Genomic DNA, 27,553 nt, shown 5'->3' on the forward strand with positions numbered 1-27,553 from the left:
GTTAAACCTTCGTGGTTTGTTGTTGGTTTTTTTTAAACTTTCCAAGGTCTCCAGGAATCCTGCCTGTTGGTGTATTGAGAAAATATTTCCTCAAAGTTTTTTAAAAGTTTCTTCCGAAGCTATTCCCCCTTTAAATAATCTTCAGTGAGATTATCAGAGGGTGGTTGGAGACTTTAGTTCAAGGAACAGAAGATTTGAATATTTCTGCTGTTTTGGAAACATCTTTAAATGAGAATTATGAGAAAGCAACATCTTTTGGTTTTGAACAAGATTACAATGCTATTATGAAACTGTATATTTGTAATTCTCAAGCCCTTTTCTGTGGCAAAAGAGTCTGGGTTTACAAATGTGACAAAATCAGATGCAAGATCTTAGGAAAACCTGTTTGGCATTAAGGCAAGAGACAGTTACTTTGGGAGTTTCTTTGCTCTTAGTCTACCCTTGCAAATGTTTGATAAAATATCGAGGTGTTAAATATGTGTATTTCCAACCAGAACAATTGAGGGCCTTTTTGGACTTGGAGAAGATTGGGACCGTTTTGCCTAGTTAGATTTGAGAAGATAATGTCTATTATTATTACAGCTATGAGCTTTGATTCAAGACCTGAGACTTTGGTTCAGGATCTAAAATGAGAAAAAAATCTTACAGGCCCATGACTTTAACCTGAACTTCAAGTGTGGCTGCAGAACTCATGATCTGTTGTGACATTCATGCAGCAGAAAGAGTAACGGGCGTAGGTGGAAAAACAGAGTAACATCGTTTAGCAATTTAGTCTTCCAGTAAAAGCTAGTCTATTATTAAGCTTTTTCAGTAAATACTAATCAACTCATCACCATAGCCAATCACTGTTAACCATTACATTAGCATATATCCAATAAATGGGATTATTGTCACAATGACCTGTTATGTTAATGAGCGTATATAGATGATTGTACTTCCTATTTCTTTGGAGTGAGACAGTAACATCCAGCACTTTTGTGCAAGCAGGGCTGCTCTCTCTCATGAGAAACCAATCAATTGTATCTGAATTGGCAAATAATCCTATTGCTTTCTCATAAGTAGCCCTGAGTCCTTTATATCTGCAAATTGGCTTTATCTGGTAATTTGGGGTGAGGGTGAAAAAGACCCTAAAATAAAACATTAGAGACTCAGACACAGAGATCACCTATGTGTAGCTGTGGTACTGTATTCCCATAAACAACTGATTGTACTTGTTGTATGTATAATCTTTGGAGTCTCAGATATAGAGGTAATTTTGTGTAGCAATGTTCTATACTCTCAGTGAGATATCACTGATCTGCTAATTGTACAAATACTTGATAAGAAATAAGGTATCTAATAAAGAGCAAACTGCTGCAGCCTTGGGTGATTTATTTCTTCCGAGGTATTGGTGGGTGGACCACTATATTGGGAGGGATGAATGTACCCTAAACAGTTTCAATAATGATGTCAATGGGGGTTTACTCATGTTAATGGCCTTTTTTTATATTATGTTTTCTTTCATTGACCTCCATGTTTTGGATCCCCCCCCCCCCCCCCCAACACACACACACACACTTTTAGTGGTCTAAGAAGGATAGATTTAGTTTCTTTAATATGTTTCCTAACTGCTTTATGTTATTCCACTTTGCTATATCAAGTGGTTAACATATAATATATTTTTGAAAATATATAAATAAAAATAATTTTTTTAAAAACATACTCAGTTACCACATTTCTGACTGTCATAATGTTACAGTGCACTCAAAAACTTACTCTTTGCATTGTCTCTCTGTGCTTCACCGAACATCCAAGATGGTGACTCAGCATCTACTGAGGATCTTTTATTGGTTCCTCCCACCAATCAGAGCTAGCAAACATTCTGATTTGCCAAAATTCGTGCTCATTCAAATTTATAGAAAAATCTTTAACATGCAAATATAATGAAATGTGGATACATACTGCATAAAAGTGCTTTTACAATTATTAGCTGACCTCATCATCCGATTAAATAGCTTTCACAAAACCTCTAGGACAAAAAAAGGTAGAAAAACATCAGTAATAAGTCTAAAAACAAAAGCATAAAAATTGCTACTGTTTATCTCAAAGATTGCAGTAAAAAAATCACGTGACTAAACATTATAAATTGAGTTTTTAGTAAGTCTGCACAAGATATTTCAAATTCACCAAACTAAGACACCAATATCTGTAAGTAAAAAATTTGTTCCTTATATTTTAATGTTCAAAAATGTGATGTGAGGGATGACTTTCAGTGTTCACAACCACCTGCATCAAATTAGTGGGTATATAGTCCCTAATGTGTCTAGCCATCAAAGCAGCCCAAGTCTGTAGGGGATATTCATTGATACTGTACATCACCAGTCACCCACACTCACCAGTGAAATGTCTCTATGTGCATATACACCAACTTAAGTAGAATGTCCACCAATAATGAAAACAACTTGTCTGTAGTGACCAGGCAATCTCAGCATTCTCCACTGCTAAGAAATTGCCACTGAAAAATGTTCTGCAGCTGCCATACTTGCTCCCTGGTTGTGATTTGACTCTCGGGTGAGTGTGACACATTTTCTGTTAGGTGCACTGCAGAGTCACATCAGCAATGCATTGTGGTGGGTGTAGGGTAGTGGGCTCTACTCCCATGGTGCTTTTCCCTCTGCTAACTGGGTCAGAGTGTGCCCTGTTGTGTTCCCTGTGGCAGGGAAATGAAGAAATTTTACAACATTTTTTTCAGTGGATCAATACAAGAGATCCCAACTTAAGATTCAAGATGGAATTCAACAATGATGAGATTCATTTTTTGGACCTGACTATTATCAAGCAACCATATTTTTTCAAGACTACTATCTACAGGAAACCAACTGACCGCAACAATTTTTTACATTACTCTAGTTATCATAACCCTCAACTCAAAAGCAATTTACCATTGTGCCAGTTCCTTCGTTTAAGGCGTATTTGCACGGATTTTGAAGAATTTAACCAACAAGCACGACAGATGAGTGACAGATTCTCAGTAAGAGGATATCCTCAAAGACACATAACAAGTGGATATGAGAAAGCGAGTCAAATATACTAATTAATAAAATTTGGTTTTAGCTTTACTGTGATCCAGTCTCTGGGACTCCTGGTTTTGTGCCCACTTTTTTGTTTGTTTTACAAAGTATCCGTGCATCTTCTTTGAGTTCTACACATTTTGTGGATTCTCTATATACTTGCTCCAATGCCATTTAGTCCAATATGGCCATGTTTTGGTTTCTCTTTCAGAAACTGGCGCTTTCCATGATCTATGCAGTTTAAAATTTCTTTACGTTCAATCAATATTTAAATGAAAAAAAATGACACCAAGAACCTTTCAGTCAGTTTTTGTGGAAAGAAGCCAACACCCATATCTGGTGTCCCTGATGATGTACTTCCATACCAAATGTAAAAATTCTCTTCAGTTCAAAAGAAGACCAAATAGCAGTATTCCATTCAGTACTGTTCCCCTAGTGACAATATATCCTGAATATTACCTCCTCATCCTATCAAATGGCACACTTGCTCAACAATAGTCTATCATAAATGTTCAAACAAGTGATTATATTGCATACAATGCAGCACCATGGGAGATGTAATAGCATGCACAGATGCCAAAATTACCATAGGGTGCCTAAACGTTCCCCACGGTAAGGCAGTTTAAGCTGTGGTAAACATGCTTTAGTGCTTATCGCAGCTTAGTAAAAGGACCCCAAAGTGAATTATATTAAGAATGTTTTATATTTCCCTTGAATCATTTTTAACAATGAAATGATACTTAGGGGCTTTTTTTATTTTGGGAGGGCGGGGAATCAGCCACAAGCTGTAGTGCTGACTGTCACACACATGAATGCTATCAGGTGTATCACAAGAGAGGAAAGGTAAGAACCACTGACATAGACCAATTTGACCAGACTCACGAGAAAGGGGGGCCAGCAAATCAAACACTCCTCTAGCTTGCTTCTCCTTTCCGTGAGTTTAAACAGTAAGATATTTGAAATGCATGGTGCTCATCTGCAAGCAGCAGAAGAGGAAGAGGTGCCAGCAGCTGGAAGAGCAGGTTATAAAATATCCAGGGCACCAGGTCCATTCTCCTTCTGGTTAGCCAGATCAGGTCAGACAGGGATGCAACTTTGAAACAGAGGTGCAGGCGCAAAAGATCTGAGCAGCTTGTCTGTTGCCCTGTGTGTTAGAGCAACTTGCCAATGGGACAACGCAGTTTTTCAGCAATGGGGGTACTTCGAATGTGACTATAAGATGAGGTGGATTTTTCAACATGCAGAATGTCCAAAAAAAGGTTTGTCTTAAACGTAGGCTGAAATAAACAAGAAAAAAAATAAGAGAATTCAGGCAAGGACTTTGATTTATACTTTCAAATTGCATTCTGTTCTCCATTATTGGTATTGAAACGAGGATTATTTTAAAGAAACTTCATGTTTCATCTGTATTAGAAACTTGATTAGGTTGGGTATCTTCCCTTCTGCATTTTATTGGCTCACTTGCTTGAACACAGAAGGTAAAACATTCCTTAAACTTACCATAAGGTGGCAACAAACCCCCACTAATTTAGCCTCAATCCCTAACATGTAATCTGGTTTTATTTATTTATTTGTAGTATTTATACCCCGCTCGATAGCAGGTTCAGTGCGGCTTACATGGTATGGTACAAAGTAACACAGAGTTAATACAAAGTATCAGAGATGACGTGGAGGGGCATAATCAAACGTCGCCGGCCACATAGATCGCCGGCGATCTATGTTGGCGGCGGCGCTACAACTGGCCGGAACCGTATTATCAAAAAAAATGGCCAGCCATCTTTTTGTTCGATAATACAGTTTAGCCCGGCTAAATGCCTTGGATGTCGCCGGGTTGGAGATGGCAGGTTTTGTTTTTAAGCGATAATGGAAAAAAATGCTGGCCATCTCCAACCCGGCGACATCCAAGGCATTTGGTCGTGGAGGAGCCAGCATTTGTAGTGCATTGGCCCCCCTCACATGCCAGGACACCAACTGGGCACCCTAGGAGTCAGTACGGTGGACTTCAGAAAAACCTCCCACATGCATAGCTCCCTTACTTTGGGTGCTGAGCCCCCCAAACCCCCCCAAAACCCACTACCCACAAATGTACAACACTACTGTAGCTCTTAGAGGTGAAGGGGGCAACTACATGTGGGTACAGTGGGTTTTGGAGGGCTCCCATTACCAGCACAAGTGTTACAGGTAGGGGGGATGGGCCTGGGTCCGCCTGCCTTAAGTGCACTGCGGTACCCACTAAAAGTGCTCCAGGGACCTGCATACACGCAGGCCTCTAGGACTTGTTGCTGCTGTATAACCTTGGCACAGCAGTTCACACCTGAAGACTAATCTCTTTGAAAAAGTCCTTTATTTGAATAAGCACGTTTACTCACAGTTAACTGCAGAAAGGTTGTGCCCCACTGGCAAAGAGTCTCCCTGGTACTGAGATTAGCAGTAGGTCAGAGCTGGTAGAATGGTGTACACTGCCCTCTTTTAGCCACATTCCAGGTAAGAACTAAATTCTCTAACGTGGGTAACACATGAAAGGGATCTAAAACTGCCTTACAAAAATGGCCACTACCTCATGGACGACCGGAAACATAACAGGGCACACTCTGACCCAGTTAGCAGAGGGAAAAGCACCATGGGAGTAGAGCCCACTACCCTACACCCACCACAATGCATTGCTGATGTGACTCTGCAGTGCACCTAACAGAAAATGTGTCACACTCACCCGAGAGTCAAATCACAACCAGGGAAAGGCTGTCAGAGGATAGAACACATTCTGCTGTCATGGAGGTGGGTACGGCATTTGAGGCTGGCATACAGGCTGACAAAAAAGGTTTTTATTTTTATTTTTTTAGTATGGGAGGGGGTTGGTGACCACTGGGGGAGTATGGGGAGGTCATCCCCCATTCCCTCCAGTGGTCATCTGGTGAGTTGGGGCACCTTTTTGAGGCTTGGTCGTGAAAATAAAAGGACCAAGTAAACCCGGCGAAATACTGCTTAACACCGTTTTTTTTTCCATTATCGGCGAAAGCTGGCTATCTGGTAGCCACGCCCATACCCGCCCATGTCCCGCCTTCGCTTCGCCGACGACACGCCCCTTTGAACTTTCGCCGGCGAGGCAACTGGAAAGCGGCAATGCTGTCAAAAAAAGCAGCTTTCGATTATACCGATTTCGCCGCTTTTCCGAGATCGCCGGCCATCTCCCGATTTGTGTCGGGAAATGTCCGGCGATCACTTTCGATTATGAGCTGGATAGTTACATAGAGTATGGTACAAGTATCACAGAGTTAATACAATGTATGAAACAAAGTATCAGAAATGACATTATTACATAGAGTAGGACAATAGTGAGAGATGTGGGAAAAGGATTGGTGTTTGGGTAATACTAGTGTTGTGGAGTTGGGTTCGAGAGTTAGGATGGTTCATTTGGGTAGGCTTGTTTGATGAGGTAAATCTTCAGCAGTTTCCGGAAGGGTAGGTGTTCATTGGTTTTCCTGATGTGTCGAGGTATGGCATTCCAGAGTTTGGGGATTCGCCATGGAGGATTTTGTGGATCATTGTGTGGGCTTTGAAGTTTATGCGTTCCTTGATGGGGAGCCAGTGAAGTTTTTCACATAGTGGTGTTGCACTTTTGAATCGTGATTTGCCAAAAATGAGTCTAGCTGCTGTATTTTGGGCAGTTTGGAGTTTTTTCATAATTTGGGCTTTGCAACCGATGAAGATGCTGTTGCAGTAGTCGGCATGGGTGAGCACTGTGGATTGTACTAGATTGCGGAAAGTTTTCTGTGGGAGGAATGGTTTTACTCTTTTCAGTACCCACATCATGTTGAACATCGTCTTCGTCGTGGCTTTTGAATGAGTTTCTAAAGTTAGGTGTTTGTCTAATGTTACTCCTAGGATTTTTAGATTATCAGATATTGGGATTGTAACGTCAGGGGTGGTCAGGGTGGTTAGGATCTGAGTAGCGTGTTGTGATGAAAGGATTAGGCATTGAGTTTTTGTTTATTCATTTTCATCTTGAAAGCGTTGGCCCATGATGTTAGGATGTTCATGGCAGTGGTTATTTTCTCCGAGATTTCTGTAAGGGTGGATTGGAAAGGGATGAATATTGTGACGTCATCAGCGTAGATGTAGGGATTTAGGCCATGTTTAGATAGGGATATAGCTAGATGAATCATCATAAGGTTGAAAAGGATCGGGGATAGGGGTGAGCCTTGGGGGACTCCGCATTTTGATGACCATGCAGGCGATATTGATGAGGTTGATTTGACCTGATAAGATATGGTGGTGATAAAACTTTTTATCCACTTGATGATGTTTCCGCCGATCCCTAGTTTGTCCAGTAGTTTCGTAAGGATGTCATGGTCTACCATGTCAAATGCGCTGGATAGGTCGAACTGCAGAAGGAGTATTTTGTTACCAATTGAAATTTCTTGTTTGAACTTGGTTACCAGGGTGAGTAATACTGTTTCTGTACTGTGTGCAGGTCGAAAACCCGATTGTGATTCATGTAGTATGGAGAATTTTTGTATGAATTCGTTAAGTTGGGAGGTCACTCTATTTTTCATCAGTTTGGTTAGAAGAGGGATGGAGGCCACAGGTCAATAGTTTGTTAATATACATGGTTAATTCTTAACCCAGTATGATGAGTTTGGACAACTGACCCAAAAATAGGTTTCTTGGTTGATAATGGGAGCTCCAGCGAGTATGCTAATCACTTTCAATCTCACGCATTCTATGGCATATTTAACATTGGTCTTCAGCAGTGCTTCCACATGACCCAGTGACATTTTCACTCTCTTTACAAATAGTGATGTGAATAGGACCTGAAGTATGTAGTATTCTTTGGCATCCCTCACTCATTAAACAGAAAGCATCTTTACTTTTTGTAAAATTTTATGTTCATGTATACGCCATTGGAAAAATCAAATTACTATACAAGTTCTACCTTTTAACTAGAGACTGTAAAGTATGTCCTTTTATTTAAACCAACATTATAAGCTCCTGAATCTATCACCTCATGGCACCCTGTGGTGTCTTTATAAAACAGGCCGCTCGTAAACTGCTTTTTGAGGGGTCCACCATAATTGAGAAGCAGTTATATAAGGGCTCTATAAGGATAGCAGTTGTTCTGGTTAATGAACCTATCTTCGAGCATAGCATCAGCTGGCTGAAGAGGGAGTTTATCAGAAATATTACCAGCGCAGCTTTGGCCACCACAGCAATGTCTATCCCATTTACTCATGATTTTACAGGTCAGGTACAACATTTTGTTTACATCTAAATAATCCTTGAGGTCACGTGATGCCAAGCTAGTGAGCAGGATTGGGTAAGACAGGCTTTCCCCTTACCCAGAGTCACTAACAGGCTTATTTTTGAAAGAGAAGGGCGCCCATCTTTTGACACAAATCGGGAGATGGGCGTCCTTCTATCAGGGTCACCCAAACCGGCATAATCGAAAGCCGATTTTGGGCGTCCCCAACTGCTTCCCATCGTGGGGAGGACCAAAGTTCCCGGGGGCATGTCAGAGGCATAGTGAAGGCTGGACTGAGGCGTGCCTAACAGATGGGCGTCCTCGAGGAATAATGGAAAAAAGAAGGGCGTCCCTGATGAGCACTTGGCCGACTTTACTTGGTCCATTTTTTCTTATGACCAAGCCTCAAAAAGGTGCCCGAACTAACCAGATGACCACCGGAGGGAATCGGGGATGACCTCACCTGACTCCCTCAATGGTCACTAACCGCCTCCCACCCTCAAAAAAAACAACTTTAAAAACTTTTTTTGCCAGCCTGAAATGTCATATTTAGGTCCATCACAGCAGTATGCAGGTCCCTGGGAGGGGAGACGTGTGTGTGTCAGAGGAGGCATAGAGAAGGTGTGGACGTCCTTCTTTCAAACATTTTGGATGTCCTGAACTGTGAGCAGCTCATTTGCATGTGATTTCCTTCATGCATGCCCGTTCCTTTCCGAATCGCTAAGGGATCGGTAAGGGAAGGGCTTTTTCCGTTCAGTTAGTGCATCTGGCTGAAGGTAAGGGAGCTATGTACCTGGGAGCAATTTGTGAAGTCCACTGAAGTGCCCCCTAGAGTGCCTGGTTGGTGTCCTGGCATGTCAGGGGGACCAGTGCACTACGAATGCTGGCTCCTCCCATGGCCAAAGGCTTGAATTTGGTCGTTTCTGAGATGGGCATCCTCACTTTCCATTATCACCGAAAATCAGAAACGACCAGGTCCTGGGGACGACCATCTCTTGCGCTCTGTGGAATGCCCGCTCTGTCTATAACAAACTTTCCTACATCCATGACCTCTTTATGTCTCATACTCTCCATCTGCTTGCATTAACTGAAACTTGGCTTTACCATGAAGACTCTGCTTCAGTCGCGGCCCTATGCCATGGAGGTTATCTTTTCTTCCATACTCCTCGCCCGGTTGGCCGCGGTGGTGGTGTCGGGCTACTACTTTCACCCTCTTGTAGATTTCAACCTCTTCTTCCACCTCAGTGTCACTGTTTTTCTTCCTTCGAAGTCCACTCTATCCGTCTATTTGCTCCTCTGCATCTCTGAGTAGCAGTCATTTATTGACCCCCTGATAAGTCCCTTTCTTCCTTTCTCACTGACTTTGATGCCTGGCTTGCCTTCTTTCTTGAACCTTTATCTCCTTCTCTCATTCTTGGGGATTTTAACATTCATGCTAATGATCCCTCTGACCCTTATGCTTCTCAGTTTCTTGCTTTAACATCCTCTTTCAATCTTCAACTGTGCTCCACTGCCCCCACTCACCAGACTGGCCACTGTCTTGATCTTATCCTCTTCTCAAACTGCTTACTCTCCAGTTTCTGTGCTTCAACTCTTCCCCTCTCTGACCATCATCTGATAACTTTCACACTTAAACACCCTCCTCCCCAATCCCATCCAATCTTAACCAATACATTTAGGAATCGTCAGGCTATTGACCCTTCTACTCTGTCCTCCAGTGTTTCAAATCTCTTCTCTACCACTATGTTATCCAAGTCTGTCAATGAGGCTGTCTCTTCCTATAATACTATTCTCTCCTCTGCCTGGATACTCTCGCTCCTCCCATTCCCTGTTCTGTAAAATGTGCCAAACCCCAGCCTTGGCTGACCTCTAGAATCCGCTACCTACGCTACCTATGCTCCTGTGCCCGCTCTGCTAAACGCCTTTGGCTGAAATCCCGTGCCCATGCTGACTTCATACACTTCAAATTCTTGCTGACCTCCTTCCAGTCTGCTCTTTTACTTGCCAAACAGGACTATTACATCCAGTTGACAAATTCTCTTGGCTCAAACCCTCGACATCTCTTTGCCACACTGAACTCTCTCCTCAAAGTGCCTTCACCTCCAACCCCCCTTCACTTTCCCCCCAAACTCTGGCTGAGTACTTTCATAATAATGTTCAGAAGATTAAACTTGAATTCTCAACCAGGTCATCTCCACCTCTCCTTCCCTTAGTCCATTCTCTCAACCCTCCAACCCCTGCCTCCTTTTCTTCCTTTTCTGAAATCACTGAAGAGGAAACTACACATCTTATTTCCTCCTCGAAACTAACTACCTGTTCCTCTGATCCTATTCCCACCCATCTACTTAACACTCTCTCTCCTACTGTCATCCCTTTTATCTGTCATATCCTCAATCTTTCACTGTCCACTACGACTGTTCCTGATGACTTCAAACATGCCGTAGTCACACCACTCCTTAAAAAACCTTCATTGGACCCTACCTGTCCTTCCAACTATCACCCCATCTCCCTCCTCCCTTTCCTATCCAAGATACTTGAACGTGCTGTTCACTGCCATTGCCTTGACTTTCTTTCATCTCAAGCTATTCTTGATCCACTTCAATCTGGCTTTCGCCCCCTTCATTCAACTGAAACAGCACTTGCTAAAGTCTCCAATGACCTGTTCCTGGCCAGATCTAAAGGTCTCTATTCTATCCTCATCCTTCTCGATCTATCTGCTGCTTTTGACACTGTTGATCACAGCATACTCCTCGATACCCTGTCCTCACTTGGATTTCAGGGTTCTGTTCTTTCCTGGTTTTCTTCTTATCTCTCCCAGCGTACCTTTAGTGTATACTCTAGTGGATCCTCCTCTACTTCTAGCTCACTGTCAGTTGGTGTACCTCAGGGATCTGTCCTAGGACCTCTTCTTTTCTCCATCTATTCTTCTTCCCTTGGTACTCTGATCTCATCTCATGGTTTTCAGTATCATCTTTACGCTGATGACTCCCAGATCTACCTCTCCACACCAGAAATCTCAGCCGAAATCCAGGACAAAGTATCAGCCTGCCTGTCTGACATTGCTGCCTGGATGTCTCAGTGCCATCTGAAACTAAACATGACCAAGACTGAGCTTCTTATCTTTCCCCCTAAACCAACCTCTCCTCCTCCCCCATTCTCTATTTCTGTGGATAACACTCTCATCCTTCCTGTCTTATCAGCTCGTAACCTTGGGGTCATCTTCAACTCCTCCCTCTCCTTCTCTGCACATATTCAGCAGACTGCTAAAACCTGTCGTTTCTTTCTCTATACTATCACCAAAATTCACCCTTTCCTTTCTGAGCACACTACCAGAACCCTCATCCACACTCTTATCACCTCTCGCTTAGACTATTGCAACTTGCTTCTCACAGGTCTCCCACTTAGCCATCTCTCTCCTCTTCAATCTGTTGAAAATTCTGCTGCATGACTAATATTCCGCCAGTGTCGTTATGCTCATATTAGCCCTCTCCTCAAGTCACTTCACTGGCTTCCTATCTGTTTCTGCATACAGTTCAAACTCCTCTTATTGACCTATAAGTGCATTCACTCTGCAGCTCCTCAGTACCTCTCCATCCTCATCTCTCCCTACATTCCTCCCCGGGAAATCAACAATGACACCTAGATCCTTTTCCTGGGTGGGAACTCCTAATATGGAACCTTGCATCACGTATCTATAGTTTGGATTTCTCGTTCTCACATGCATGACATTACACTTGCTCACATTAAACGTTACCTGCCATTTGGATGCCCAGTCTCATAAGGTCCTCTTGCAATTTTTCACAATCCTCTTGTGATTTAACAATTTTGAATAACTTTGTGTCATCAGCAAATTTAATCACCTCACTAGTTATTCCCATCGCTAGATCATTTAGAAATATGTTAAAAAGCAGCAGTCCCAGCACAGACCCATGGGGAATCTATTTACTCTTCTCATTTGAGAATACTGACCATATAACCCTACTCTCTGTTTTCTATGTTTTACCCAGTTTTTAATCCACAATAGGACAGAGGTACTTTGTCAAATGCCTTTTGAAAATCCAGATACACAATGTCAACCGGTTCACCTTTATCCAGTTTTATTCAAAGAAATGTAATAGATTGGCGAGGCAAGATTTCCCTTCACTAAATCCATGTTGGCTTTGTCTCATTAATCCATGCTTATCCATATGCTCTGTAATTTTGTTCATTATAATGGTCTCTACCATTTTGCCCGGCCCTGACATCAGGCTCACCGGTCTACAATTTCCCAGATAACCTCTGGAAAATTGGCGTTACTCTGGCCATCCTTCAATCTTCCGGTACTATGCTTGATTTTAAAGATAAATTATATATTATTAACAATAGCTGTGCAAGTTCATTTTTTAGTTCTGTGAGTACTCTGGAGTGTGTACTATTCAGTCCAGGCAATTTGCTACTCTTCCTGTGCCTATTTGCTGTGCTTTACACTGATACTATAGTAACTGTAAATTAGCCCCATTAAATTCTAGCCTATGGACCTGTAAGAAACGTTACATGCTAAGAAAAACTATTCCTTATACTCCTTTGCTAAGTGAGGGGAGTATCTTAAAATAAAGTTCCTGAGGTTACCAATTTAATTCTAAATCTACATCTCCCCAAATTTAAAAACAATTTCCCTGCAATTGCTTACCACTGAAGATCTCTCCCTCCCTGGAATCTTCTCACAGCACCTTTTCTGAGCTAAGGGGAATTTAGCCCTACATCATTTATCTGTTTCTGTTTCCTTGGTAATTCACACTTCAATCAGTGTGCCAATAGGGCCCTTTGAATGTTTTTTCTTTAATCAGTCACTGTGGTTTGATTGACAGATAACTGAACACAGTACTTACCCTGCTGCCTGAAAGGAAAACTGTTGCAAAAGTTTATTGTGAAGGTGCCCCTCTCTAGCAAGTAATTTTAACCAAATGTTCACAAGAATGAACCAACTTTTCTTTCTGTTTGTATTGATAGAGATATCTGAAATGGCTAAAGTTAAAAAGTCTAAACTGTGGCTTTCCGTGCCTATTAGCTGTGCTTTATACTGCTCCACAGTGTCTATATAGAGATGCAAAACATTAACCCCTTCTATGATGTCTTTGAGTATGTGATTACATTAAGTAAAAGTGTTACATTCTAACCACAAATGTTTGCTAATTTGCCATCTGTGCAGATGAGTGTGATAACCCATTGCTTTTGATTCTTTGATACATACGGATGTACTACACGAGTCACAGGGATTGTCTGTTACAGAGAGAGGCCATGTCCTTGTTCATACTCTTCACAAAAGCTTCCATGGTTGGATATCAGTATCTCTGTACTACAAAATTTTCTTCCAGAATACATCATTATGGTGTAAGGTTGGTCTTTTCTAACATTGTCCATATGCATGGGTACTACAATTACATTGGTCTTATATTCTGCAACATCCTCCTCAGTTCTGTGTGGATCAGCATATTAAAAAAAAACAGCATATTCAGCTGGGAATGTACATTAAATCACATAATAAACTGAACTGTACATCAACCCACAGTCTGCTCAAATAACACTGCTTTAAGTTGCTTACGAAACAACAAATAATTAGTTATTGAATTAATGACTACCAGAAGTGAATTCCACAATGAAGCAGCCTGAGAGGGAATAGAAGCAAAAAGCTGCAAAAAATGCTTAACCAATTTCAGTGACAGAAATTGTAAAGAAACCTGCCTTCTCAACAACAGACTACCTAATAATGGAAAAAAACCTACCAAATAAAGGGGTATATTTCCCTGCAAAGACTGGAAAATTAATATGCATAATTTAAGCTGTGATTGAGCAACTATTGTTAACCAATGTAATTTATAATAAGGTATAACAGATTCTTTCCTTCTTAAAGAAAAGATAACTGCCAGATTTTGTACGGTTTGTAACCTCTTCGTTATTAGTTTAGCACAGCCTATATAAATGATATTACAGTAATCCATATTTGAAAGTACCGACTGCACTATTAATCAAAACATATAATTCAAAAAATTTTCGGACAGATCTAATTTTCTCAATAGCTCAAAAGAATGTTTTACTGTTAGTCCACCTCACGCCCGGATGATGTAAGATAAAACTGGATTCCGGCAAGCCTGATGGTAGCAGTCGAGGCATCTTTCCAGAAACCAGCACCCAGGAATGAGGAGTGGACAACAGTAACTAACCTCGTCTCCCACTCCAGGAGCAGGAGAGGAAAATAAACTAATTTCAGGATTTTACTATTTCTGAGAATAAAAAAACACATTTCACAATTTACAGTTTGTTATAACCAAATAATTTAAGTACTCTGAATATTTTAACCCAACAATGTATCTAACTTTTTAATTGGTAAAATGCAGTAGGTTTAACATGTAATCACCCTCTTTTAACCCCATAAATTTTCCTTTCACAGGATTCAACCCACCTTGGATCACTATCAGATAAGTATTGATTTTACATATTACATCTTTTTTTCTTCACTTGCTAAGTTATAGAACTCCTATAAAGAATTTGATTCTTTGTTTCCAAATTCTTATTTTTCAGAATTTGCTTCAACCCTTTTCCCCAGAAGTAGCAGTACTCAGCCTTTCAGGTAAGTATATTTTCTTTTCCCCTTTTTGTCCTTTTAGGTTTTCTCTGTTTTCCCAAAGTCACTTAGCTGTTACAGGTTTCCTTTTGTTGGCGTGTAGCGTAGACTTTCTTGCATGGGGGCCCAGATCGATTTTCCTCTTCTCTCCTGTTCTTCTTCCTACACCTCACTCTTTATTAAAATAATTGGAAGCAAAACCCTTCCTTCCTGTAAATTTTCAGCAACCTTCATGGAACATTAATCAGGGTATCAATACTGTGGCCAACTTTTCTAATTAAAATAAAATTAATTGAATATTCCCTTCTACACACCTATTCTGTACTGCAGTTCCCTATTCTAAGCGCTGCAGTGCTTTGCTGTCACTCACTCTGCTCAAGATTCTTTCTCTCCTCTCAGACAGTGAACATTCTATCCACATCTCTTTTAATGCTTAGGATAAGAGAAACTCCAATAGACTCCCTTTTCTCCCTTTTGAATCCTAAAAGAAATGTTTTTTCCCTTTTTCACCTCTAACCTATAGTAATTCTCACCTTTTTCTCATTCAATCCCCTTCACCTTTAGGCTTTAACCTTTATCAATCATCAAACAGCTTCACTCTAAATCAAACAGACTCCCTTTTCACTCTTCCCCTATTACCCTACTTTCTTCATACTCATTCCCACATTTCAATCCTGACAATCCTATTTCTCTTACAATTTTACAATTCTCAATTCCCACTCGGAGCTTACTCACACATCATCCTTCTCCTACAAAGCAGCAGGCTCATCACAACTGCCACCAACCCCCGATTCCTAGGAAACCCCTCCTTAGCTTCCCATTCCAAACCCTTCTCAAAATTCCAAGCTACATTGCTGACCGGCAGAATGTTCACCAGCACAAGTAAATCCCCATTTTACAACTTTGTTTTTTCTTCCTTCCCTAACCCCATATTACATTACCACCTTATTTACCTGATTCATCATAGTTAGAGAGCTATCCACCCTACTCCTAAGACTCGAGTTGAAAAATCAAATTTAAACTGCAAGTTTCCCGTAACAAAATTCTTCTTTCCTTTTATAACTCCCAATTGGCCCAACCTTAAAACTTTTGTATTTTTCCTGATTAAGTTTCAGTCTAAAATCTGTTGCCCAATGATCAATTACACCAAAATATTCTTGAATTCTATTTCAAATGTCCTTATATTCTGTAGGAGCTGGCAATAAAACAGTTATATCATCTGCCAACTTCCCATTGTTCTTGAATATCCAGAGGCCTTGCTATTCATACCATAAAAACAGAGTTGGGGCTTGTAGAAATATTCCTGTGGATGTGTTGCTAGGCATCGTGATGTAGAACCCCTTCTCATTATCTGTTTTATCATGTGTAGCCTCAGATATACCTTAGTATATCTGAGGCTACACATATATCAGAAACTAGCACCCATCTGTTAAATTTCTTGTTACCCTGTCAAATTTCTCTAGACACTTTGTTCCTTCCTCTTCCTTTTACTTCTAAAACCTTTTCAAGACAGCACACCCTTATCCAGGTCAGGATTGATTTTTAATAGGACCTGTGGGTAAAAAATACTTTCCAGGCTTCTCCATCACAATTCTGTATCTTGTAACCCATTTTCTGCCCCCCTGTTTACCATCCATTATTACAAATATCAGTCCATGTCTGCTCATACCCCCCTTCTGAAAGATGCCCATTGTTTGACAATCTTATGTGATCACCTTTTTCAAAAAGTTTCTCAGCTGATCCTAAGAACATTTTCCGTATCTGCAAAGAATTCAAGTCACAACACTTGGTTTGCCTTGTATGGTTCTATGAAAACTATGATCATAGCTGTTTAGGAAAGCCTGCAATACATTCAGATAGTGAAACATGTTGCAAGAGGTGAAATACCACCACATTGTAAACTAAGCTTCAGTTAAATCTCTCCACTACGGCAACTTTTTCTTCACTGTTGGTCACAAAATGACAGATTCCTCTACTTTTCAAAATTCTTTACCTTTGTCTGTAATTTGTAAAGCATATAGCCTAAACTAAATATTTTTTCAAAGGTATCAGCTACTTCACAGCTGGTGTTTGTTTTTAGACTCACAGCCCTGTTAGTCACTGGTATGTATTTATATCCGTAATAACAAAACAATGCTGACAAATCTACAAAGTCAGCTTGCCGCTGTGCATCCACCTCTGACACTGTCATTTTGTTTCTTTGAAAATGGATGCAGGTGGTTTGGTGTAATGTATAAGCACCTTGCCCTCTCGAGCAGGTGTAAATGTCCACACCTAGATTATTCAAGCATGCTCATAAAAAAACATATTTTATAATCTAAGTGCATACTTGTGAACTCCACCTATGCTACACCCAAACTCTGCCCCATACGTGCCTACCACCAAATTATACCATCATGTCATCTCATGTATTTTACGCCAAAGATATAGTGGAATTAAAAAAGGTTCAAAGAAGAGCGACCATGATAAAAGGGATGGAACATCTCTCATATGAGGAAAGGCTAAATAGGTTAGTTAGGGCTGAGGGGGGATATGATTGTGGTCTACAAAATTCTGAGTGGTGTAGAACAGGTAAAAGTGAATCAATTTTTCACTCTTTCAAAAAGTACAAAGACCAGGGGACACTCAATGAAATCACATGGAAATACTTTTAAAACAAGTAGTACATATTTTTTTCAAAGAATAGTTAAGCTCTGGAACTCAGAGAAGTCCATAGTATGTTATTCAGAGAGATATGGGGGAAGCCATTCCTTGCCCTGGGATTGGTAGCATGGAATGATGCTACTATTTGGGTTTCTGCCAGGTACTTGTGATCAGCATTGGCCACTGTTGGAAACAGAATACTGGGTTAGATATGACCATTGGTCTGACCCTGCATGGATATTCTTATGTTCTTAAGAGATGACACATACACTCAAAAATGACTTTTTAATATGATGTGGTCTTTCTACAGGTTCTTCAATGAATTCCTTGACATTAAAAAATCTTTTTCTTTTGCCATACAGTCTTTTTGTTGTTTTAAAGCACATTGGGCATGAGTTAAATAAATTTATTCACCAGCAAAAATACTCACTGAAAAGGTGCAATCTGCAGTTAATTCTCAATTTCAAAATTTCCAAAGAAAAAGTATCTGTTGCAATTTAAGGGGCCCTTTTGCCAAGCCGCGTAAGCATCTATGTGCATCCAACACACGCCACAATGGAGTTACCGCCCAGCTACCACGTGGCTCTTGTGGTAATTTCATTTTTGGCGCGTTTCCAATACGTGCGTCCAAAAAATAATTTTTATTTTCAGACACACGTAGTTTATTACCTCCCGGTTACTGCGTGAGACTTTACCACTAGGTCAATGGCTGGCGGTAAGGTCTCAGACCCAAAATGGACACGTACATTTTCAGCAAAAATAAAAAGGCATATTTTGCAGGCGCACTGAAAAAATGGATCTGCGTGTGCCCAAAACATGCGCCTACACTACTGCAGGCCATTTTTCAGCGCACCTTAGTAAAAGGACCCCTAAATATTTATATTTTGTATTTAGACTTAAAACACAAACTAAATGGAGACTGAATTAATGTCTTTGACAGAGATGTATGTACCTTCACAATTTTTCGATCAGGCTCTCAAGAGTTAATACCAATTGTATCGTAGGCCAAATATAGTTCTACTCATGCAATTCTTTCTGTGGGAGGTGTATATGGAATCCGCTTCCTTCTCATTTACATCAACACTTATTTAGTTTTAGTAAAAAATAGAAAGTCTATTAGTTTTTAAGCTTCCACGGCATCTTGACCCCTAATTGTAATACGAGAGACCACCACTTGTGGTCACCAATGCCATTTTGAGTCTAGCACTAGCAGGGCAGTACGACTGGGGATTGCCCCTGCCTCAGAAACAACAGACACCAGGGATTTGAACAGGTAGGCCTGAGGGAACCTCTAGAAGTATGGGGGTCTTTGGAAGGGAAAGAGGGCTCTTCAGTGAATCTTTAGGAAGGGGGTTGTGTTTGGAGGCCTCTGAGGGAAGGGGGGTTGTGTTCCTGGGGAGGGGGTGGGCTTCAGAGAGGAGGAAGATAAGGTTTTTGTAATGCTTGGCCTCTTTAAAATGTGGCCTAGGAGCATTGGAACGTAAGATTAGCAGCCCAATGATCTCAGGGCAAGAAAAATACTGCTAGCTTTGGTCTAACATTATTTTTTCAGGAATACAGCAACTTGCACAAGCTGTGTTATTCAATTTATACAATAATAAGATTTTTTTTCTCTATTTGCATGCTTTGCATCTCATTATATATCCTATCACACTTTATATTAGCATATTTTACAGTAATATAACACACTTTATTGCAGTTTAATGTGAATTAAGAGGCAAATAACATGTATTATTGATATAATGCACCTTAACCCCAATCCAACAAACACACACACATACACATATTAATCCCACATTAGGAGAGAAGTGAAAAATAAGCAAACTGATTGCACAAATCCATTTTAGAAAATCAGTTTACTCCCTTTGAAAATGTACAGTTCCACATTTTCATTAAAATAATTTGTGTACTTTATCGTAAACATCTTATTAGCATTTAAAAATCAATTTAAAAACATTTACATTTTTACAATTTTCCAAAATTAATTTCAAATTATTTTGCTATACAAACCATTTACAGATCAATCAGTAAAATGTGACAATAAATAAATAGTTATAAGGTGCTTCTCTGCTTCATGAAAATATATTCCTTTTTATTAAATTATCATCATTAATTTACATAGCACTGACATAAATTTGAAGCCTAATAGACCCATCTTAGACAGGTCATAGAGATTGGAACTGAGACATCTAGAGCAAGATGTGCTCAGTCACCCCCCCCCCCCCTTTGTTTTTAAACAAAATGCTCTGCCAAAATATGCAAGTTTATAAACACCAGGAGCAACTATTTTATGAATTTACACATGCACAAAAAGAGCGTCATTAATTTGGCATCATCCATTCACTTACATGTGAAAATGTTAATTTTGCAATTTCCATCTGTAAGTGGTAGCACTCCCACAGGTAGCCAGTCCATATTACAAACCTTTATGTGGAAGGTGCCACTGTTGGAGGCAGAAACAAGCAATGGGGGGGGGGGGGGGGTAAGGAGAATTACCCCCTTAACCTCACATATCAAGCCCTGGCTGAAACAAGCACTTTCTTGAAATATGTGCATGCCTCTGAGCTAGTGCAAAAGCCAAAGGGGAATTTTATTTTAAATAGATGTGTATTCCCTATGTAACATGGGGAAATACATGTGCAAATTCTCAGTCCAACCAAGCCACGCCTCCTCAAAAGCTCTGTCTCACATGGATCTCCATATGTAAATAGCAGCTTTCTGAAATTGGCATTTACTTGAGTCTGAAATCTATACATTTAAATGCTGCTATTTACATGTGGAGAGGCTTTTGAAACAAAGGCCTAAATACAATAAAATGTCTCTTTAAGAATCTTTTTTTCTTGTCTATTATAGACAGAATTCAGAGGAAGTTCTCCTCAAAGACAAACTATGTATAAAATGTAGGTCCTGCAGAAAGAATGAGGTAAAAGAGGCAGACTCAGGAGTAACAAGATCAAAGGGGTCAAGGGTCATGGATTTGATATACTTTCTTTCTCTGGTACAACCAAAGTAATTTACATACATTATATGCAGGTGCTTTCTCTGTCCCTAGTGGGCTCACAGTCTAAGTTTTGTACCTGGGACAATGGAGGGTTAGGTGACTTGCCCAAGGTCACAATGAAACTGCAGTAGAAATCAAACCCCAGGTTCTCAGCCCTCTGCATTAACCATTAAGCTACTCCACCCAATCTCAGAAAATATTTCTTTATGGAAAGGGTGGTGGATGCATGGAGTGGCCTCCCAGTGGAGGTGGGTGCAGAGAAGGATTGTATTTGAATTCAAGAAGGCATGGGACAAAAAAGATCTCTAAGGGAGAGGAATGGCTTATAGAGCTTAGTAATTGGTCTGGACAGGCAGACGGGACAGGCTGTGTGATCTTTTTCTACAATCTTTCAAAGTTTCAGTCTAAGAAAACTACCAGGCAGTGGCGTACCAAGGGGGGGGGGGGGGGCGGTCCACCCCGGGTGCACGCCGCTGGGGGGGGTGCCGTGCGCTGGTCAGCGTCGTTGGTTTCCATGCTCCCTTTGCCCCGGAACAGGAAGTAACCTGTTCCAGGGCAGAGGGAGCATGTAAACCAACGATGCTGACCGGCGCGCGGCACCCCCCAGCGTCGTGCACCCGGGGGGGGGGGTTCTTCCACCGGGGTGGGGGGGGTGTCCCTTCGCCGGAGGGGGGTCGCGCTGCACGGGGGGGGGGGGGCGCTGCACCCGGGGGAGGCGGGGCACATCGGCGATCCGCCCCGGGTGTCAGCGCCCCTCGGAACGCCACTGCTACCAGGCATACTGTAAATCAATGATTTTACAATTTGAGTACTTGCACAAGATGGGCAGAAATATTCCATTTCTGGACTGTATTCACAAATATCATTATTTGCCCGTGAGTGACGTTTTCACAATCAAAGTTGTACACTCTGTGTATTTGAGTTTGGAGGAAATTTTGACGATCATAATGTCTGCTCTTGGCGGGTGAGGCTCTGAGGATTGCAAAGCCTGTTTATTACCCCAAGAATGAGGTTTTGATAGATATGAGCTAAAATCTTCTTTCATAAATGCAAATGAAAAAAAATTGCAGTTAAAATAACAAAGGTCCTAAGTGCAAAAAACTTCCAAATATGGACCTATACCTTGCTGTTCCCAAAATAGAAACAAAATGTCCTCTGTAGGCCGCGATATGTCCAGTACATAGACATCTTGTCTTTAGGAGAAAATGCGGGATAGAAAACAGTCTTAACACACGATTCAGTATCTTCAGACTTCTGTTGTCTCTTTGTCTCTTCTGTTTTTACCCATTCAAAGTTAAAGAGATACAGAAGAAACGATGACACTGCCTTGTCGCACGGGTGCTTTTTTCTCTGGTGGAGGTTTATAGAAACAGAATGCACCGATAACAAAGAGGATTGTGATCACTTTAGCAGAGGCACCTACAAAATAAAATGAAACATGAATAAATTCACTTACTGATGTATTTTACTTCCAGTACTATTACAAAAACAGCTCACATTGGTTTTATTTTCAAAACAGAAGATGATTTGCTGGCACTTACTTATAGCTATAAGCAGGAAAGCCATTTTTGAATTGTCATAGGTCCAGCAGGCTCCCTTATCTCCACATTGATCAATCTGCCACAGAATACACGAACTGTCTATTGTAATACCAAACAGAATTGGTCCAGGAATAGATCCTACAAAATATACACATTATGATTACATCACACTTTCATACCACAAAAAAACACAAGTTCTAACTGGTTTCAAAAACAATAAACCAAGCTATCGTTCTTAGGAATTACATGGCATACAATTCTAAAATCAAAGTACAGTGACTTTAGAATTAACGGTATCAAAGTTCACAAGATCATTTTCAAAACTTGTGCATTGTTTGGCAACAGAAAATTCAATACACGTACAAAAAATCTACACTGCAGAAAAAACAAATCCAGAACATATACAGTAGGACTAACTGGTTGCATAAGGGGATAGTTATTAAGGTGTGCTACGGCCATAACCCATGTTAGTGGTCCCAATAAAGGGCAATAATGTGCATTATATAACCTAACACATTAATTAACATTTTTCCTGGCAGGGAGCATCAGGCAGGAAAGCTGCGACACGATGCTCCCAGCTGCTTCTTAAATGGGCCATCCAAATGGCAAGAAAACTCTCTTTTCCTGCCAACGCCCCTCCCAATCACAAACTCTCCTGCCCTGAAGACCACCCATCAAATTCCCCCTCCCGATGCCCTCCCCATCAAAACCCCCCAACCCAAAGGGCCCCCCCCATCAAAATCCCTCCCCCCTCTCCTCAGGCCTACCTTGCAAAATCCCTTGAAATCCCTAATTGCTCCCAGCCCTTGCCAGCACCATGTTCAAAATGGCATCAGCCATTTTGAACATGGCAGTAGTTTCACAGTATTAGCACAAGGGTCAAGTTGCCATATAAGGACAAAAGGAGACACTAAACTGGTAAAAACCATTTTCCTTCTCACACATTTCTAAAATACTAATAATAATCATGGAGACTGAAAACCCACGACTGAACTTTTGGGTACCATAAGACTGGCTTCACTGCCTAGTTATTAACAAGTCTACTTTCTAGACTAGTCTAATGCAAACCACTGGTTTTCTGTTAACAACCCATATCAAGTTTAAGATTCTTGTTTTGATCAGCGTACTGCATAGTGATCAGCCGTTATTTAGTTGACAACTTTCTTCCCTATCTCTCAACACACAATTTATGTTCTTCTCAGGAATTGATTCTCTCTCTTACTTCAATTTTCCAGATTCATCTGGACTGCATTTAGCAGTCTGCTTTTGACTACCTGGGCTCATCATGCTGGAATTCGTTATTGCTTTATATTACACAGGAATCTTCTCTCTTTAAATTTAAAAGGGCCTTGCGAGCCTTTTTCAAACTAACTTTTGCGTCTGATGCTGGAGACTAAGGCTATAGTTTATCTGTCCTAATATCTAGTCTTTCATTTTTTATTTATTTTTATACTTATTAATCACCTCTATCCCCAAAATTTGTAAGGATGTACAAAGCAGAATATACAAGTGCATCAAACCATGAAAAACTTACTATTACAGACAGACCATCCTCACTATACCATCAAATCAAAAATCAACAATAAGCCTACCTCCATAGCCACATCTTGACTCCCTTACAAAAATTTCTATCATGGTGCAACACTTCAGAAAGCTTGTTTTACAAAAACAGCAGAGACATAGGAAAGGCCCTAGTTCTTGCAAATTATGAGTGAACCACAACAACTGGCACTGTTAAAGCTTAATTTGGATTGGGTTATTCACGCTCTCTGCTTGTGGCATTTGTTGTGGAGAAGCCCATTAAAGCTCTAACAGAGAAACAGAGAGTACCCAGGTATATAGCAGTGGTGTAAGCAGACAGCCAGTTTTGGGTGGGCCTGAGCCCAAAGTGGGTGGGCACAAAATTTTCTCTGCTCCGCCCTCCCTCCACCACTATACCCACCATTTCTCCCTCCTCTCCACCCCTATGCCTACCAGTTCTCCCCCTCCCCACCTATCCCCTCTGTATGCAGCATGTGTCCCTCCCCTCCACCTCATACACAGCCAAGACTTCTCCCTTCCTCACCCCTTTGCTGCATCTCTCCCTTTTTCCCCGTGCATCTCCCTCACCCACCAACCAAGCCTCATCTTTCCATCTTCCCTCCCCCCGTGCAGCATCTTTCTTTCCATCTTCCCTTCCCCTTGTGCAGCTGCTGTGTCCCCAGTCTTCCCTCCTCCATGCAACATCTTTCCCCATCATCCCCCCCCCCCCCCCCCCCCCGTGCAGCTGCAGCATCTCACCCTCCTTTCAGGCCCGCCCAGCAGCAGTGTTCCTGACGGCGATTCTACTCGCAGGCTCCGCTCGCAGTCGCAGCGATTCCCACACGCTGCCTGCCGGCTGCCGCTCAACAATCTCCTTGCGCTACTAAGCGCTAACCCGGAAGTCTCTCCTGCAGAGGGACTTCTGGTGGCCAGCACTGAATATCCAGTTTATTTTTGGCGAGTTTAAACATAACCAGCCGAGCTGGCCGGTTAAGTTTACACCAGTCAAAGATATAACTGCTATTTTGGCATCCTAATTTGGGGCCCCTTTTACCAAGCTGTGGAAAAAGGGGCCGGAGCTGGTGTCGGCATGTGTTTTACAAGCTCGCCGAGGCCCCCTTTTACCGCAGCTGGTAAAAGGAAAGTCTCACCTTCCTGCACGAAATGGCCGTGTGGCAAGTAAAGCACTTGCCGCGTGGCTATTTCAGGGAGGAGCCCTTTCCGCCACTCATTGAGGTGGCGGTAAGGGCTCCCGCGTTAACCCAGCGAGCGGAAGCCCGAAATTGGGCTTTGCCGCCGCTTAGTAAAAGGAACCCTTGGCCACTAAACTTAGCCAGCAATGCACTGAATATTGCTGGATAGCTGGTTAAGTGGCATTTAACCAGCCAGGAGCAGTTCCTGACCAGTTAATAGCTTTACATATCGGATGGTACAGCCTTACCTAGTAGTCGTACGAACAGCCACTGCACACCAAGAGCAAAAGACCGTTGCTTATCTGGAACACATCTGCAAATTATGCATTTTTAATGAATTTATTTCCATCTAATTTCCAGCAATTTTTTTTTTAACCTCAACACATGTAAGAAATGTAGTATCAACAAAACATGTCCGGCACAAAAATACACGGTGACCAGTATACATAAAAATAATGTAGAAATCAATATTTTCAAATCAATATTCAGTGGTGCGGTGAGCATATAACAAACATTTAATCTAGACATTTTCAAATTATAAGGGGTAGTTACTAAGGTATGGCAAAATTTGAAAATTGACTGCAGCCCATTTACTACACAGCTTGATTATAAGTATATTTAAGATGCAGATTCAGGTATCTTAGGGGTCCTTTTACTAAGCTCAAGCAAAAAGTTGCCTTAATGTGTGTCCTTACACAAATCTTTCGTGTGCTCTAAGGCCGTTTTTACTGCAATCGTAAAATGGCCTATTTTTGTTTTAAAGGCCATGCAGTAATGTTGCCATTAGCATGTAGGGAAAAGTCAAGAACAGAAAGTAGCATGATCAACACGACACTTCCAAAAAGCCAAGGAGACGAATAATTAAAAGTAGTTCTTTAATAAAGGCTAAGTTAGCATGTGGACTGTTTTAAAAGTTACTGCGTGAGCACTTACCACCACCCCTTGTATAGGTGGTAAGGGCTCACGTAGTATCCCTGTGCTAACCAGTTAGTGCCCAGTAATGTAGATGCGATAGCTGGTTAGCACAGGATGGTCCATCCTCCACCCATGAAACGCTCCCTCAAAAAAAATTAGAATTTTTTTTAGAATGCACACACTTTGAAGTTATCACAGCATGCCTGTGCATATCCTAAGGTACTCTATTTTTAACTGCGTTAACATTAGCGCCTAACGCATCTTAGTAAAAGGACCCCTCAATCCTTTATTTTTGCATATATGTTTGTCTTATTTTTTGTTTTGCACGCAGTTGCGATTTAGCCTATATACTTTTTTCTTCGTATATAAATACATAGAGTACAATAAATATAATGCAACTAGTTAATCGCACAGTAACCTACAACCCTCTCCTGAACCCTTCTATTCATGCCTCCTACCAAGAGGTCATTATGCTACCCCATTCTCCCTTTAATAATCTGTTCAACAAATCCCTGTCTTTTGACAACCCACATCACTATCTTTTTAACTTTTAAATGCTGATTTGAAGTGTCAGGCAACTAATGACATTCAAACAAATAGTTGTTAACCATTCCCCTGCAAGATTGGGATCGAATTAGGGAGCAATATAATTGACAGGGATCACCATTCCTCCCCAATGGTCTGCAAACCCTAACGCCAGCTCTGAGCTGGCGTAGGGTTTGCCACGGACAGCACGCCAATGTTCGGCGCGCTGCCCGCTGATCACTGGGGAGGAATATGTTTAGCATGCATTTGCATGCTACTCCTTTTAAGAACCCTGTTTAGCATGAATTTGCAAGCTAGTTGCGGTCAGAACCCGTGAGTATGTTGTTTCACATGCTCGGGGGCTCTGATTATGGGGCGGTAGCAAACACAGGCACTAGTATGGCGCTAATAGCCTTTAGCGCCCGCGTTTGCTTCTGAACATCGGCCCATTAGTGTTCCAGTGCCGAGTTCAATACTAACAACCCTCATCCACCATCAGCCTAATCAGATATCAGTAATCCTCAAGGCATACCTAGCTAGTCAGGTTTTTAGGAAATCCACAGTGAATATATAAGAGAAATGATAAGTAGTAGTAGTAGAAGACAGATATGAATAAAATTAGTGCATACAAATTTATCTCATGCATAGCCATTATGCAGCCATAGGAGAAGAGGGGCTGGATTTGGGAGTAGAGTAGAGTTCTCTATTCTGCTCCAGGCTCTCCCCGTCCCTCCACTTCCCCGCAGGCTGCCTGGAAGGAAGGGGGCTGAAGGAGAATACTCTTGCTGCTCTGGAGTCTGAAAAGAAGAATGCTGATTCCCCCCTGAGTTACAAAACAAGATGTCCTCAGCCAAGGTTCATAGTGTCTTATCTTATCAGTGTGAGATCAGCCACGGACAAAGTATGATGTGAAAAAGATGGGATCAGTGCACAAATCTATTTGCTAAGACAAAGGTCTAACAAGTTATATTTTAAGGCTCTATAAATAATCTCCCTGTTATTAAAAACTCCCAATTTGCCTCCAAAGAAAAGATAAAAGGGACACACTGGAGCACTCCCTTGCACTCATTTATTTCTAAATAATTAACCCCTTATATGCAAGCTGCAGTGGTCAGTTTTAAACACTAGCAACTGTGGACAATCCATACCTGGATATTCAGCACCAGTATCCAGATAATTGCCGGGGCTGAAATATCAGGCAGCACTAGAAGCCAGGGGGTATCCAGTTAACAGCAGTATTCAGTGCTGGTACCAGAATAACCATCTGCATAGCTTAGGACACATAACTTACCAGGCTATTTATCTGGAATAACAGCACTTAATA

At 41.3% G+C, this 27,553-nt stretch overlaps 1 protein-coding gene across 1 annotated transcript in view; it reads right to left on the reverse strand.

Moving 5' to 3' along the window:
* Positions 1-21,258: 21,258 nt before the first annotated feature.
* The window catches only part of SLCO4C1 (solute carrier organic anion transporter family member 4C1), a 174,391-nt gene continuing 168,096 nt past the window's right edge, over positions 21,259-27,553 (reverse strand). The window contains exons 11-13 of the mRNA XM_030193420.1: positions 25,038-25,102; positions 22,076-22,213; positions 21,259-21,953 (exon numbers count right to left, since the gene is read on the reverse strand). Of these exons, the coding sequence (XP_030049280.1) occupies positions 21,829-21,953; positions 22,076-22,213; positions 25,038-25,102 (328 nt within the window). The 3' untranslated portion in view covers positions 21,259-21,828. The remainder of the gene's footprint in view (positions 21,954-22,075; positions 22,214-25,037; positions 25,103-27,553) is intronic.

Source organism: Microcaecilia unicolor, chromosome 2 (genome assembly GCF_901765095.1).
Source record: "Microcaecilia unicolor chromosome 2, aMicUni1.1, whole genome shotgun sequence".
Classification (NCBI taxonomy): domain Eukaryota; kingdom Metazoa; phylum Chordata; class Amphibia; order Gymnophiona; family Siphonopidae; genus Microcaecilia; species Microcaecilia unicolor.